Here is a 17279-nt window from a genome sequence, read left to right as displayed (position 1 = left end):
TATATTATGTAGTAGGTACCTATTTATTAAAGTACATACAAGACTGAGTAGTAAAATAAAATATGTTTGTAATCGCTGTAATAAAATTCAGCAGATAATTTCCTTATCCTGGTAGCGACAAGATATGGAACTAACTTGTAACGAGGTGGCATACAGCTCGTTTCATCCTAACTCTTTGTACTGTCTGGTTTAGCACATATTCGAAAAAATAACATTTAAATTCAAATTTCCTTTTCTAAATTCCACACCTGTTCAATTTACGTCAAGTAGCCATTCTATTCAGAGCCTCCGAGCTGAACACTTACCTTTCTTCTATCCAAGATCCTAATAGATAATTTGTTTTCTGTATCGCTTACTATGTCTGGTGTACAATAAAGAGTCTTTGTATTGTATTGTATTGTATCCTATAAATCTCTTAAAACTCCATAATAAGCTCATAATTTACTACTCCTATACGAGGGAAGTTTTTATAATTGTACTGTGCATGTGCATTTGTGAAGTTTCATAAGATCATTAGATCGTAATACTACTGGACTTCAGTGCCATTGTATTATATAAATAAAGAACTGGGCACGGAAACGTGCCCTTTTATTATTATCATAAATAAATATCACTATCTGCCCTATTCCTGTCTTCTTCCTTCATCCGAACAACTTCCCCGGACACCACCCCGTGACAAACTTACGATTAAAGAGTCAATAGCAGCTCTGCTGCACGAATATGTACCTCTGTATCAATTTTATGTGTTCACTAACGTTTTAAACATTGAATTTACATACTATGAGTATGAGAGATCGATATATGTACCTACAAAAACATTTTTAGCCTATCCCAACTAACTAACTAGCCACTATTAAATTGAATTATACAAACTGAAATATAGATGCACAAAAAAAACAGAAAAATAAGACCATCACTGGGAATCGAACCCAGGTCCTCGGTATTCCGTACCGCGTGCTATACCGCTACACCACTGATGGTCACTGATGGTCCACCAAATGTCTTATTTTTCTGGTTTTTCTGTGCATCTATATTTCAGTTTATATTTTCAATTTAGGTTTTACGGGATGACCGTAAAAGTAAAAATTTGGAATTGAAATAAAAAAATACAAAAAAGATTCCATAAAACCAATCTTAGTCACTATTAGCCATACATAACGACTGACATGAATAAGTTTCGTAGTGATAGATACGAAAATTACTCCTACAATAGTAAAGTAGGTAGGTATATAATACAATACTCCTACATAGGTGTACCAGGACCTTTAAATAGTACATTTTTTATCGAGGGACTAAAATAAGCCAATGTATACCCGAGGTGGTCAGGGTCTATTTATCCGAGGGTTTATATTGATTTTTAGTCTCCAGGTGAAAATTTTATTTTTCACTTCGATTTGCAAGAAAACGCTTTCTCTGAAAGAATTACTTAATGCGTTTCTTATTCCTCCAGTCCATAAAACTTTCAAAGGTTTTTAAATAAATCTTTCTAGATTTCGGCAGCAAAAGGTTATCAATTATGTCTTTTGCTCTTTGCTCGACATCATAGTTTTCACTATCACTTGACGACATTGTGAGAATAATCATTTTATTTTAATCGATATGATTTACGCTCTACAACAATTTCAAAGTTTTCGCGATAAGTATTTTTTCCCAACCAGACCCAGATAATTATAACAAAATCGCATCGGCGAAATGGTCCATACACAAACTGGAATAAATAGAATGGCGCCACCTTCTATGCGGAAAAAGCACAGAACAAAGACCACGTAGACTAAGAACGTCACCTCTACGTATATACTTGCTTTTAACTGTTTTAGGGTCACGCGAGCGAAGCTGCGGGTAAAATCTAGTTATCTATAGTTGTTCAACCGAACTTATCAGAATTACGAGCATCATGCAATCTGGGTTTCTTGACAGGCAAAATATCGCTATTGACGTTACAATCTAGCTCTTAGTTCCCTCACTGAACATCAACTCAATGAACGACAACTCGCGAAGCATCCCCCGGTTGCCCGCAATTCTCGCGATCTCTTCAGTCCACCTAGCGGGAGGCTCGCCAATGTTTCGTGCCGGTTCAAGGTTCAAGATCCTTTCTCCCCCAACTGTTGTCTGTTCTTCGAGCAATGTGGCCTGCCAATTACCACTTCAACTTGCATAAACAAAAATGGTTGTAGGTATTATTATATATTCTCAAGATGACTTAAGTATTCTTTGGCGAATTTCCATTTTCCGGATTCTATCGCGAATCATCATCATCATCCCAGCCTAAATACGGTCCACTGCTAGACACAGGCCTCCTCTCAAAATGAGGCTTGGGCCGTAGTTCCCACGCTGGCCCAGTGAGGATTGGGAACTTCACACTCACACTTGTGCAGTCTATCGCGGATAAAGGCATAAAATAAAATAAAACCGGACAACTGCAAGTTTCAAAAATACTCTAAAGACTTCTTACAGGTTTTCCAGGAGAGTAGGTACAGAAACATTTTCTGTATTTTTGCCGAAATAATTGGCTGACTGTGGCAAGGGAAAACAGTTTGTGTATCATATAAGGGTTCCGTTTGTTCTTTAAGAGGCACAGAACTTATGTCATGCACAACACATATCTAGTAGGTAGGCACGCCGGTTGTAAGTGAGATATCGTTATATAATGTATAAAATTTAATTACATAACCATCTTATCACTTTTGTGATATACAGTAATTTAAATAGTTTGCGTGATATTGCTTTTCCCCACAAACGTTAAATTATCTTACCAGTACAGACGTAGTGACATTGACAATCACTGTGTTTTTATAAAAAAGTTCTTATTTATCAAAAGTCTTTTGGACTTATTATACTTTGTTGACAGAATGACACTTTTAGAAAGATGCGACGACAATCATGTCGGCCATTTTTTCTTCAGGTACATGCAAAATCGCCCAGATGACATATTCCATGTAAGTTTTTTTAAGTATCTATTTTTATTTAAGTACTTTAGTAAAAACTATCTATATTTTACTTAATTTATTGAATAAGGCGAAAGTCTATGTCAGTGAACTAAAACAATTACTTTGCTCACCCACGACCTTATGACACTACACTGTCGCATTTCGAACTCAAGCAGAGCTCATCTATAGAGCAACCAGTTCACCATGCTACCAAATATTAGACTCTAACATCTGATCGAGGAACTGCATGAACACACATTTCTACCGACCTATCTAAACGTAGCTGTCATAAAGCTGGGTCCACATTTGTATCATTTTGCCGATCACGATCACGCGTATCGTATCGAGCTCGCGTATCCTAAGTATGGACGCTCACTTTAGGCACTCAGTTTCACAAGCATCGTCGCGTGAAAAAATGCGTCCATACTAACCGTAGCGTAGCAGCGTATCGTATCATAACGCCGTATCCGCCGCTATCTGCTCGCTATCCGCTATCCCTTTTGAAGATCGGGGAAACACCGTCTCGAGAGCGATCACGGCGTATCGCGTATCAAACCATAACTTCGTATCATGATACAGTATCAAAATAAGTCCATACCCCTCCGGCGTGTTGCGTCAAAGTCGTAAAATGTCCAGGTGCCCAGGTTGTAGAATGACCAGGTAGTAGAATGTCAAGATCGTAAAATAACCAGGTGGTAGAATGTCAAGATCGTAAAATAACCAGGTAATAGAATGTCAAGGTCGTAAAATAACCAGGTAGTAGAATGTCCAGGTCGTAATATAACCAAGTAGTAGAATGTCAATTAAGACCGTAACATAACCAGGTAGTTAAATGCCAGGTGGTAAATTGATATTAATAGTACATAGTACGAATTTTTTTAACAAAAAAGTAAACCCGACTTGGTATACCGAAATTTATCTAAATCGGAAGGAATAATGAGGAAGTTTTTGTGGATCGGTATGGGAATCATTCGATCAATTGTATGGCTGTGTGTGGTCCAGATTTAAAATGTTATTACTCCTACGCAAATTCGCCGGGTACCTACACTGCCCTCTAACCCTAAAGTAAGGGCTATCGTTGAAAAAATCTTTTAAATTCGTTGGGGGTAGTGAAAAAGATTTTCCGATATAATAATTGTTTGCGAACTACGCGTATCCGATCGCGAGTGTGCGGGGTACCTATATAATATACGCGTATCAACATCGATCACGAGCGATCAGGTACGGCGCGCCGCATGATCGCGCTGTTTTTGCGTCCAGGCTAGCGATTTTGATACGCGTCGGTGCAACGCGACGGAGATACGATACGACAAAATGATACAAATGTGGACCCAGCTTAAGGTGGCGGGTGAGCAAAGTAATTATTATTATTATTTAAACTATCAGGCAGCACTTTTGTTTTATTGCATTTTTAGGGTTCCGTAGTTAACTAGAAACCCTTATAGTTTCGCCATGTCTATCCGTCTGTCTGTCTGTCTGTCTGTCCGTCCGCGGCTAAGCTCAGAAACCGTTTTGTACTAGAAACTTGTAATTTGGCATGAATATACATATCATTTCAGTCAGGCCGACACTAGTAAAATAAAAATTAAAAATTTTTTTTTTAGGATACCTCCCGTAGACCTAAAGTTGGTTGTTTTTTTTTACTCGACTAACCCATAGTGTGGGGTATCGTTGGATAGGTAAAACCATTAGGGGGTTACTAGAACGATTTTTCGATTCAGTGATTTGTTTGCGAAATATTCAACTTTAAAGTGCAAATTTTCATTAAAATCGAGCGTCGTCTCCCCCCTAAAATCTAAACTGTTGGTGGAAAAATAAAAAAAAATCAGGATGGTAGTAAGTACATCAAATTTACAAGGAAAATTATAACGGCTAAGATTGCTTGAGAATTATTAGTAGTTTAAGAATAGCTGCCTAAGGTATGAAATATACCTAAACTTGGAAGATGCCTTACACATTTCGAAAGCCTTAGAAAAATATTACTTGATTTTTTCGTAATGGCTATGGAACCCTATCTTAGGCGTGTCTGACACGCTCTTGACCGGTTTTTAACTTCTTTTTAACCGTCGATGCAAAAAGAGGGGTGTTATTAGTTTGACGCCAAGGTATATCTTGTTAAGTTATTAGGTTAAGCTACTTGCATAGTGAAATTTTAAAAGTACTGCCTAACTCACTTAATATCCAACTCAAACCCTGGATCTAGAAAGCTGAACTTTTACTTGGACTTCGAAAGTCCCTCTTTTTATAAAGACAAGAACGTGAATGTATTTTGAGATAATTTCCATGGGATGAGAATTCTGCGATTTAGAAAAAGCCACTGGCATAAGCTAGCTAGCATAACCTGAAACTGATTTATAAGTAAGATAGGTTTTTTGAAATCTTTTTGTATTTATTGTTTCAATTCCAAATTTTTACTTCTACGGTCATCCCGTAAAACCTAAATTGAAAATACAAACTGAAATATAGATGCACAGAAAAACCAGAAAACCGTTGTCCAGCAGTGGTGTAGCGGTATAGCACGTGGCACGGAATGCCGAGGACCTGGGTTCGATTCCCAGTGCTGGTCTTATTTTTCTGGTTTTTCTGTGCATCTATATTTCAGTTTGTATTTTCAATTTTTATTTATAAGTGTTCAATTTATTTTTTTCCATTTACTTACTATTTTCCTCGCTGTCGTGAGGTGAAAAATTGTGTGTTCTGCTCGGCTGTTTAGCATCTCGTGCCTTTGAAACCCTCGACTACGCTCAGGATTCTTCTTTTGAACCACTCGCTTCGCTCATGGTTCAATCCCAGCATCCTTCGCTTGCTCGGGTTTCAATATAAGCACTCGTGTCAAACAGTTACTTTCCACCTTGCATAACAAATAACTATTGTCAACCGTAAATAAATCTTCACTTATCTCTCGAGTTGTTCAATTAGATAGACGCAGCAACTGGCGAGCAAGAGACGAGAAGGTCTGTGCTAGCCCGAACCACGCGGCTAGCGCAATGCTTCAGGAATATGGGGCTGCAGCCAGGAGACGTCCTGCTGCTGGGTGGCAAAAACCACCTGGACATGTTTATTCCCTTCTACGCAGCTTTAATGAGCGGTCTTCCTATAGCAGGAGTTGATCCACAGTTTAAGTATAGTAAGTTATTACCTTTACTTTTTAAAGTTACCAGCAAATACCACTACCGGATAATTGAATGGTTGGAGACATTTAGTGTTATGAAAAATAAGAAACTTTTTGTAAATTATCTACAAAATACTCGTAAATATCGTTTTAAAATAATGCTACAAAATTTGTTGGGATCTTTATCATCATTATTTATTTATTTATCGTATGGGAAGGAGAGGAGACCTGTGCCCAGAGGTGGGACGTATATAGGCTGGGATGATGATAATGATGATGATGATGATGGGATACCTACGCGCTGCAAAACTGTGTAAGAAATACGAATGAAAACTGTTCATCATCGTCTCTGCCTATACCTATATATCTCACACTTGGATACAGCAGTCTCTGTCACAGTTCCTTTCTGGATGAAAGGCCTCAGGCCGTAGTTCCCACGCTGGTCAAAGGCAAATTTGGAACTTCACAAACACCATTGAATTGCTTCGAAGATTTGTAAAGGTTTTCTTATAGTTTTATAAAGCTGGTGAATGTTAAATAATGTTATTTCGTCTATAAATTCCGAAAATCTCGAGCTGTGAGCCAGAATTTGAAGCCACGATCTTCTGCTTGAAAGCACCAAGCAAATCTCAAGGCACCACCACGGCTTTTAAGGTCTATGAGAATATAAAAATAGTAAAACTACTGGCGCTGAAATATTTTTTTATCTTTTCTTTGACTAATAAATTTTGTTCAAAGTGGATTTGGTTTCAACGTACAGTCACCAGCATTAATATCTGCCACAGCGGAGCGTGCAAAAATATCTGACACGTCCTTCCGGCCCTAGAAATAGAGTCGTATCAGATCTTTATGCACGCTTGTTGTGTCAGATATTGGTGCTGATGACTGTACCTACTGAGAAACAATTTGTTTTAGATGAAATAAAAGTGCTTTTCAAAATCGTTGAACCCAAAATAGCTTTTTGTGAATCCGAGATGTATGAAGTGTATCACAAAGCAGTACAAGACTTGGGTCTGAATACCAAGATTGTCACATTCGGAGGTGGAGAGTGTAATCTGAAGACATTCATGGAAACATATGATGATCAACAGCCTGTAAAAGATTTCAGGTATCTTTTCTTTCCTTCCTTCTTTCTTTCTATTATCTGCACACAGTGTCATGCTTCAGCCATTTGCTGGGAAGCCGGACCATCATCATCATCATCATCATCTTGCTCGCTAATCCTGTCGTGAAGCAGCAGTGCCTGCACTGTTGTGTTTCGGCGCGGAGAGTAAGACAGCCGGTAAAATTACTGGCACTTGAGGTATCCCATCTTAGGCCTCTAGGTTGGCAACGCATCTGCAATACCCCTGGTGTTGCAGATGTTTATAGGCGGTGGTGATCTGATCTCTTACCATCAGGAGACCGACTTGCTCGTTTGCCATCCAGTCGAATAAAAAAAAATGCTTCCGCTTCTCCCGTTATTCTCTGTGGGGTACTTTGGTCAGTCTTTTTTTGTTGATTAACATTGGTTTCTTCCTGGATCGACCCTAACCCCCAAGAGTACTACTTCACGAGACATTTTAGCTTCTTTTAGTTGGTGAAGACATCTACTTAAAAGGAAAGTTAATAATTTATATTTCTGTTCCAGAGTTTCCACTTTTGATACAGACAAGGTCTATTGCTGGCTGGTCAGTACGAGTGGGACAACTGGCTTCCCTAAAGTAGTAGCTCTTAGACACGCTAATATTATTATGCATTATTCTGGGATATTCAAACACGATGAAACTAATGTTAGGTAAGTTTTAACACGCCTATGATACCGCATGTAATAAGCCGACCGCTATACTAATATTATAATAAAGAGGGAAGATGTGGATTTTTGTATTTTTGGACGAAATTAACTCGGAAACTACTAGACCGATTAAAGAAATTCTTTCACCATTAGAATGCTAAATCTATATAACGGCCAAGAGCGTGTCGGACACGCCCAAAATAGGGTTCCGTAGCCATTACGAAAAAATTAAGAAATAATTAAGTGCAAATTTTCATAAAAATCGAGCGTTCCCCTCCCTCTAAAATGTAAACCGGTGAGTGGAAAAATTTGAAAAAATTCAAGATGGTAGTAAGTATATCAAACTTTCAAGGAAAACTATAACGGCTAAGTTTGCTTGAAAATTATTAGTAGTATATGAGTAAATAGCAGCCTAAGGTATAAAATATACCTAAACTTGGAAGATTCCGTATAAAATAAGAAATCCTTAGAAAAATATTACTTTATTTTTTCGTAATGGCTACGGAACCCTATTTTGGGCGTGTCCGACACGCTCTTGGCCGGTTTTTTAATACAAGTCTCGAACTATCAAACGCGTGCTGTTGCGAGCTCGCTAACAGTTAATAAGTTTCAAATATCGACGTTGTCACACTCTCCTTTGGCACAACTCTCCTCGGTCTCCCCTATACACATATACTTTCCTATACATATAGTTTTAGACTTGCAAATTAATTTTAATTTACTTTCGGAGTTTGAATGGTTACATATTTGAATATCGAAAGTTAAAATATCTACGGGTAAAATGTCGATGTTCAAAATATCGAAAATTAAAATATCGACTGTATCGAAATATCGAAAATTAAAATAACCAAAGTTTATATTGTCGAATGGTTAGATAATCTACGTCCAATATATCGAAAATATATTCATTTACAAAAGTGATATCGAAAGATATAAACATCAAAGTCCAAAATATCGAATTACAGAGTATCGAATATCCTATGTATGAACTATCACGTGACGGGGTCACTATTTCGCTCAGTTGAGGTGCTTCGCGCCTTGACGCAATACTAACCTAACCTAACCTATTGAACATGAATTACCAAAAATATTTGGTTCGGTTAGGTTAAAACTGTGACCACAACAACGCAAAAGCGAAGCGAGCGTGCCTCGACAGCGGCCGGCGAGTGCTAAAAATGACTAGATTATGTAAAATAAATACTATTAAGAGAAAAGAGCAATAAATAAAACAGATTTGTATGTACGATATTTTAATTTTCGACATTCAAATATGTTGACATTTCGATTTTCAAATATGTAACCGTTTGAATAGGCAATATAAACCTTATTTTAGCCACGTAACTTTTAATTCAACTTAAAGTACCTATGAATGAACTAAAATAATTTCCTTGCTCACCCGCGACCTTACGATAGCTAAGCTTATGCTTGTGTAGTGTGGTGGTAGTTATAGCTGGGTTTGTGTGATTTTTGTGTGTGTTCTTACAGTGTGGAGGTGGAGGAACTAATAATAAATAATAAATTAATATAATAATTGACAATTAATATAACAATGCATGAACACGCATATTTTGCATTAGCTTAGCTATCGTAAGATCGCGGGTGAGCAAGGAAATTCTTTTAGTTCATTGATATGGACCTCCGCAAAGTAACGCCTGATTCAATAAATCACCTATGAATGTTCAAATTTTTATTTCCATTTTCAGCGAACGTAGAACTGCTTTGAATTTGTCTTCTATCCAGTGGATTTCAGCATGCTACAATGTATTGACGATGCCAATCCACCACACCATGGTGCTTACGTCGGCACCGCCCACCACAGAACATGTCATTGACATTATTAATAAGTATAAGGTAATCATCCTAAACGTCATTAACAGAAAAGAAAGCAAGCTCCCGATAAGTGTTATTGCAACAAAGTTCAATATCTCACAAACGGATAAGCCGATTTTGATGAAACATGTCTAAAAACCATCGCTAATAACCTGCATTCAAATAAGAAAACCGCATTCAAATCGGTGCACTCGTTTAAGTGCTACGGTGCCACAGACAGACACACAGACACACAGCGGTCGGGGGTTAAAAAAAAAGACGATAGACACGTTTTAAGTAATATTGTAAATTATAAATAAGTGAAGGGGCGAGAAGGGGAAATGGAAAACGCGTACCTGGTTCGACGTACGGTGACTGCAAGGTGTTATGGCTGCCGGTCTTACGCACTCCTCTTCTGCTCTTCAGCGTTGAACGCGCTAGCAAACGCGTACCGTAATGATAATGAATTAGGATTCGCTTGAAACCGTGGGCGAATGGAGGGATGGAGAAACGCTCTGGGCATCGACCGACTCGAACCCTGTCGTTGGTTGAACTGACAGAGTGACAGTTCTTGACGTTGTAGGCCTTTTATGCCTACCTGCGTTTTCCAAGGATAGGAAGTATGAAGGATTCGAGGGTAGGTGACATGAACAGATAAGTTTACAAACAATACCGAACATAACCGCCCCCCAAAGAGCTGCCGAGCTCTTTAGATGATTTCACGATAGATGATTTTGAAGTACTAGATGATTTGAAGCGAAATTCTTAAAAACTAATTGTTAAAGCTAAGTTGATTTTTTATTCGGGTTTTTTAATTGTCTAAGCTTGGTAAGGGGCAGACCTTAGCGACAGATCGTAGGCATGTACCGGTACTAGTCCTGAGCTTCTACTACGCGAACTACGCCGTCCGCACCTGGACGGAGCTTGGATACTCGCGCCTTACGCCATTGAAGAGGTGGCAAATTATCCTCTTTCACGAGAACAAGGTCTCCTATCTTAAGGTTTGGCACGTCCTTACACCACTTTGCGCGCTGTTGTAAATTGTGCAAGTATTCAAGCTGCTATCGGCGCCAAAAATGTTGTGATATCTGTTGAACAAGCTGCCAACGATTGAGCCGTGAGATTGGAGTGTGGTCGAAATCGTATTCAGGCAAGCTCACCAATCGATGTCCGATAATGAAATGGCCAGGCGTCAGTGGTTCAAGATCGTTTGGATCGTTCGATGTTGGACACAGAGGCTTGGAATTGAGTACTGCCTCGACCTTGGCGAAGATTGTGGTCAATTCTTCGAAGGTGAGTACTTGTTCTCCGAGGGTTCGCTTCAGGAGAAGCTTGGCTGACTTGACAGAAGCCTCCCATAGGCCGCCCATGTGAGGCGCGTACGGTGGGTTCATTTGCCATTTCACGCTGACCTTTGCCAGTGCTTCTGTCAAATTGTGTTGATGTTGGCGAAGAAAAGCATCCACCTCGTTGAGATGGCGCCTAGTCCCTTGAAAATTCTTCCCGCAATCCGTGCAGACGTTGGATACCATGCCTCGCCTGGAAAACTACCTACCTACAATACATCAATGACAACCACATCCACATCGGTTAAGCCATTCCTGGAATTAGCGCGAACAAACGCACAAACAAACAAACTGACAAACAGACAATTTTAAAAAACATTGTTTTGGGTTCTATTGCGCTTATGAATATTTATCGCAAATATTTTCAATGTACAGTACCTACTGACAGATATCGTCCATACACTGCGTCTGCGTGGTCTATATTCCAAATCACACAAGCAGAAGCACTAAGTACACGAAATCACTAATAATTCGCGATTATATAAACTCAAAGCGCGAAGATTACGTTAGACACTTGTGCTCAGCGTGACTCCTCGATCAAGAATGTCATCCCCGTTTTATAACCGACATTAAATGTCATTCTAACGTATATCGATCTACCCGCAGATTCAGTATAAACTAAACACAGACCACCCACAAGTGATATACCTGACATGATCTGTCATCACTTGACGTTTCGATAAAGCAATAATAATTAAGGGAGCATTTAAAAGAACGTGATTAAACAATCATAAAAGGCCAGTGTAACGACGCTACGACATATCTGTCTTCTATCTTCTGTATATATAAAAATGAAAGTTCTGATACACTCATTCATTCACTGACTCATCAACACCCAGCCCAAACCCTTGAACCTAGAAAGCTGAAATTTTGCATAGAGGTTCCTTTTATGACATGTACACGAGATAAGAAAGGATTTTTCGAAATTCATCCCCTAAGGGGGTGAAAACGGGGGAGAACGTTAGTATGTAAATTTGTTATTTCTAAAGTTGTGACTATGAAATTTGGGAAAAACATTCTTCAAAAAATATAAGTGAACACGTATTTCGGCATTTTCGAATATTCTACCCTTAAAGGGTAATAAAAGGGGCTGAAAGTTTGTATGGGAAAAATGTTATTATTGAAGATATCATTATAAACCTTTGTGAAATTGCTCTTAAACATAAATAAACAAATACGTGTTTCACTGTTTGAAAATTCTACCTCCGAGGGGTTAAAAAGGGGGGAGGAAGTTAGTACGGAAACATGTTATTTTAATGTATACGTACATATGTTGAATGTGCGTGTAGTTTTAAAAACAAATGAAAGAACACTATAATATAAATAAATAAATAAATAAATAATAATAAATAAATATCACGGGACAATTCACACCGATTGACCTAGTCCCAAAGTAAGCTTAGCAAAGCTTGTGCTATGGGTACTAAGCAACGGATAAATATAATTATATAGATATAGATACATACTTAAATACATATTAAACACCCAAGACCCGAGAACAAACATTCGTATTTTTCATACAAATATCTGCCCCGACACGGGAATCGAACCCGGGACCTCAAGCTTCGTAGTCAGGTTCTCTAACCACTAGGCCATCTGGTCGTCTAATATAAAAACTGGAAACTCTGGAGGTGGTAAAGGGGGGAGGGGAGTAGATGAAAACTTTTATTTTAGGCTTAGTTTTATGAAACTTAATGAACATTGAAGTGAAGAGAAATTAAAGAACAGTTTAAATTAACTCATGTCTCATATTTCACATTTTTTGATAATTCTACCCCTAAAGAGTTTTAAAGGGGGATGGAAATTTACATGAGAAAAAACGTTGTTTTTGAAACTATGATTCAGAATTTTTAATGAATGGCTTCTGAACAGAATAAAAAGAATATATCTCACAATAAAAAATAAAAAAACCACTAATGGGTAAAAGGGAGGTGGAAAATATAGTCTATGGAAAATATGAAACTAAGAAAAAAGTTTCTTCAAGTAAAAATAACATGCATACTAATATTATAAATGCGAAGGTAACTGTCTGCCCGTCCGTCTGTCTGCTACACTTTCACGCCTAAGCCGCTGAACCAATTTTAATGAAATCCGGCACAGAGATAGACTAAACCTAGGGAAAGAATATACGCTATCTTTTATCGCAAAAAAAGGCTTGAAAGGGTTGAAATAGGGGATGAAAGTTTATATGGTGGAAATTCGTCGCTATCGAAGATAAAACTTGGCATTTAGGCACTTAATAAGAAACAGGTAGATATTTGTTTAAGGTTTTTTGAATTCGACCTGTGAGGGGGGAGGTGAAATAGGAGATGAAATTTTATATGGAAGATCGTCATTATCGAAGATAAATCGATGGTTCTTTATGAAATTTGGCATTTCGGCACTTAATAAGAAATAAATAGATATTTGTTAGAGCATTTTTGAAAATTTTATCTGTTAGGGGATGAAATAGTGGATGAAAGATTTTGGAATACCGTCAGAATCAGCAGAGATAAATCGATGAATCCATATGAAACTCGGTATTTAGGCACTTAATAACAAATAAATAGTTTGAGCGTTTTTTTTGACAGTATGAAATAGGGCATGAAAGTTTATATGGAAGATCGTCATTATCGAAGATAAAACAATGAATCTTTGTGTGTAGTTATTTGATAAGATCTAAAAAAACGGTCAAATGCGAGTCGTTTTTTATGAATATCCAGTGTTAGCAGAGCCCTTCTCATAAGCAAAGTGTACGCAATGTGGGGTCATTTTAGATGGCTTATTGACAAGTACAGTCAGACATGAAAAATTATGATTTTCAGGTTTTTCTTATTGATCGTGCTATAAGAGCTACCTTCATACAAAATTGCAAGTTTCTAGAACAGCCGGCAGTACCCTATAACTTTTTCGGTTAAGGCTATTGTTGCTTTTGATTGCTTGACTTAGAAGCTTGATTTTTTCCCAGCTTCCGGGACTGTAGACCTGAAGGTTTTCATTTCAACTCGACTCCTCCACGCGTTTCGAGATAAAGGGTCTTGACAGACAGACGGACGGACGGACAGCAAAGTGAACCTACAAGGTTTCCATTTTTTCCTTTTGAGGTACGAAATCCTAAAAAACATTTATTCTGGCGCTTTTGAAATTTCGACCTGCTTGAAAATATGGGGATGAAAATTCGTAAGGAATTCCAATCAAATTTACTGAGTATATTTATCAGAAACGTGTAGGTATGATTAGTAAAGTTCCGTAATAATAAAATAATACTACGCTCCTAACTTACACTAAAGGACGTATAAGGTGTCAAGAGTTCACTATAAAGATTAGTCTTTTTGTGTTAGGGTATACACGTCGTATCGCTAAAGTGTGACGACTACCTGCAAAATATTTATGTTTAACCAAAAAATGGAAAAAAAACAAAAAAAAAAGTTTTGTAAAATACGTTATTTTCAGTAAACCGCAGAAGTTTCTATATATATGTATTATTGGGATAATAGATACCCTAAAAATAATATACTTCCCAAAATTACTATTCCACGCGGACGAAGTCGCGGGCAAAAGATAGCTAGATATAGGATGTTATGCTTCTTTATAATTATGCAAGTTCGCTGTTATGCACAATAATGCTATGCCAAATCTGTTATACGAAATCATATTAGGACAATTAATGTTACGCGAAATAAAGGGCACCCAGTTTTCTATTTGCCTAATTCCGTTATATATAACTTATCATCATCTGGATAAGAAAAGGTGTGCAGTGATGACAGAACTTGTCCAGAAATGCATTATACGTTCGTTGGAATTGCATTAAGTAGATATTTTTACGTAGGTAAACGATATTTCTAGCTAACTACAATGTTGCCTCAACAGGTACGAAAACTTACGTCAGACGTTTTCAACCGGTGTGCCGTGGCACACCAGTATGCCGCGTTTATTTTCAGGTGTGCTGCATTGAAATCATGAATAGCTATTTTAATGAGAAAATATTACGAAAATAGCTGACGCGTGGCGTGTGCAATTAATAAGCCTCCGCTGGCCGTTATGTTATAGGTATTATGGGTAACTACACTGTAGGGAATGCGCCTGTCCAACTCGCGCTTGGCTATTTTTTACTGATATGCCGTGAAACTTTGATGAACGAAAAGTGTGCCGTTAAAACCGAAAAATTGAAAGCGCCTGACTTACGTTGATATTTTTTTTAATTCTAAGATTTTTTGCAGCCTGCGATTGCTCTTACCACACCTACAACATTGGCTCGTATACTGAATCATGAGAAACACTGTGACCTGACATGCTTTGACTCCATCAAATTGGGGGGTTCGAAAATACACATGGAATTTTTTAGAGCTTTAAAGGTGAGAAAGTTTTTGCACTCGTAGATAGAGAGACATAGAAAATGACAAGTAATTTTGAAAGACATAATTACAATTATTAGGAAAAACATCAGTACTGGTCATTCAAGACATCCTTGTCAGGACAAATGAAAGGAAACTGTACCTATGCATTATATTTCAGGCCAGAATGAACAAAAGCGCTCAATTGTTACAAGCCTATGGTCAAACAGAGAACGGTGGTCCCGTACTCGATCCAGTGCCAGAAGGACCCTCTGGCAATCTTGGGAAACCAACACCAACTTACCAAATTAAGGTAAATACCTAGCTTACCGTACCTCTTCAAGGAAACCAACTTCATACTCCCTACCACCTTCCAGAGCTTTCCTTGCATTGGGCTCACTTGGCCAGTTGTAAGCTGCCACGGTTAAGAGTATTTAAAACGAGTTATTTATGACATTACATTCAATAGATGGTGTGCGTATATTTTAAAGACTTCTGTCTGAACAGATCGTGGATCCTGAATCGGGTACGGTTATACAGGAACCAAACGTCACTGGGGAATTGTGGGCAAAGGGACCCACCATGGCGGTATGGACATTAAAACTTATTACAAAATTGATGAAGGATCTTTGACGCAAACTGATTGCATTCTGTTTTTAACCTCTTTCAGTGCTATTACAATAATCCCAAAGCAACAGCGGAAGCATTTTCTGAAGACGGTTACTACAAAACAGGGGATTTGGTCTACAGAGATGAGAATGACTATTACTTTTTTGTAGACAGACTCAAAATGCTATTGAAGTACAGAAACTACCAGGTATGATATTTTAAACGCCCTAACCAAACCTTTGGACCTATAAAGCTGAAGTTCTGCATGAAGGTTCCTTTTAAGATACTGAATACTAAGCGATGGATTTTGTGAAAATTTGACAGCTGGATAATGAGGCATGGGCAAACTTATTTTAGTATAAACACTGTAAGATGAGATAACCTGATAGATTAAGCTAGAATGAACAGATAGTTATGAACTTCTTTCTTCAATTTTACAGGTCATCCCTCCAGAAGTGGAAGAGGTCATATTGATGCATGACGGCGTTGCTGACGTATGTGTTACTGGTGTGCCGCACCCTGATGACGGGGAGCTAGTGGTAGCGTGCGTGGTGCGGAAACCAGGGTCGACTGTTACTGCCAAGGAAATAAAGGATCTCGTTGCTAGTAAGTTACGTTGACGACTTTACATATATAGGGAAAAGAAAGAGGTTGGAGGGGGGGGGGCTTCATTTAATCTAACTAGACGAATAGCCATGAATGGTTAGCGCCCAGCTTCGCCAAATACAGTACACAAATATTTTCTTTCTTTCTCTGTCCGAAAAGGGTAATAATTGGCCTATGACTATTCGTATTACAATGTTTTTGTTTGTATTTTGAAAGAATTTGCTTGATGGTCTCAAGGAAGTTTAGCGTCGCTGTAAGATCGGCATTATGCTGATTTGATACAATTTTTATTAATCAACTATATTATGTTTAAGTTCACCAAATGTCTTCTTTATTATTTTAGTGTTTTGCAGAGCAGAATTCTAATAAAAGGACGAGTAGCTGATATTTATTGAATTTGGTTGCAGGTGAGCTGTCAGTGCATAAGCATTTACATGGCGGTGTGGTCTTCATGGACGCTTTACCACTAACGTCCACTGGCAAGGTAGCAAGACATAAACTTAGAGAAATTGTACTTACTGCAACAAGAGAAGGTTTATAAAGAAATGGTTCCTTAGTTTTAACAGTTTAATTGTTTCAAAGCATATAGAATGACGATGACGTGCTATTTGCTTTTTGTTAAGTATATCAGTCACTATGAGCAGTAGAAAACAACGTAGTTGGTAAATATTTTTTTCTGTAATTAGCTTAGTTTTATACTGTATAAATAAAGTATTTTGATTAATGATTTTTATTAAACTCTTTACGTTTGTAATTAGCCATTGATTATTTATTTTTTTACTG

The 17279-nt window shown here is 37.9% G+C and overlaps 1 protein-coding gene across 1 annotated transcript; it reads left to right on the top strand.

Moving 5' to 3' along the window:
• Positions 1 to 2462: 2462 nt before the first annotated feature.
• LOC141431044 (luciferin 4-monooxygenase-like) lies at positions 2463 to 17163 on the top strand. Its single transcript, XM_074092013.1, has 11 exons — positions 2463 to 2936; positions 5847 to 6054; positions 6955 to 7147; positions 7670 to 7816; positions 9517 to 9664; positions 15168 to 15302; positions 15463 to 15594; positions 15789 to 15869; positions 15952 to 16098; positions 16331 to 16496; positions 16904 to 17163. The coding sequence occupies exons 1-11, from the start codon at positions 2850 to 2852 to the stop codon at positions 17035 to 17037; spliced, it is 1578 nt and encodes a 525-aa protein (XP_073948114.1). The 5' UTR covers positions 2463 to 2849; the 3' UTR covers positions 17038 to 17163.
• The last annotated feature ends 116 nt before the right edge of the window (positions 17164 to 17279 follow it).

The sequence above is a fragment of the Choristoneura fumiferana genome, chromosome 9, assembly GCF_025370935.1.
Source record: "Choristoneura fumiferana chromosome 9, NRCan_CFum_1, whole genome shotgun sequence".
Classification (NCBI taxonomy): Eukaryota; Metazoa; Arthropoda; class Insecta; order Lepidoptera; family Tortricidae; genus Choristoneura; species Choristoneura fumiferana.
This window is presented reverse-complemented; position numbering and strand designations above follow the sequence as displayed.

Excerpts from the sequence above, each read along its gene's own strand:
- LOC141431044 (XM_074092013.1), top strand. The coding sequence starts at position 2,850 with ATGACACTTTTAGAAAGATGCGACGACAATCATGTCGGCCATTTTTTC. Across the intron at positions 6,055-6,954 it reads TGATCCACAGTTTAAGTATA|ATGAAATAAAAGTGCTTTTC; the intron begins GTAAGTTATTAC and ends AATTTGTTTTAG. Across the intron at positions 16,497-16,903 it reads AATAAAGGATCTCGTTGCTA|GTGAGCTGTCAGTGCATAAG; the intron begins GTAAGTTACGTT and ends ATTTGGTTGCAG.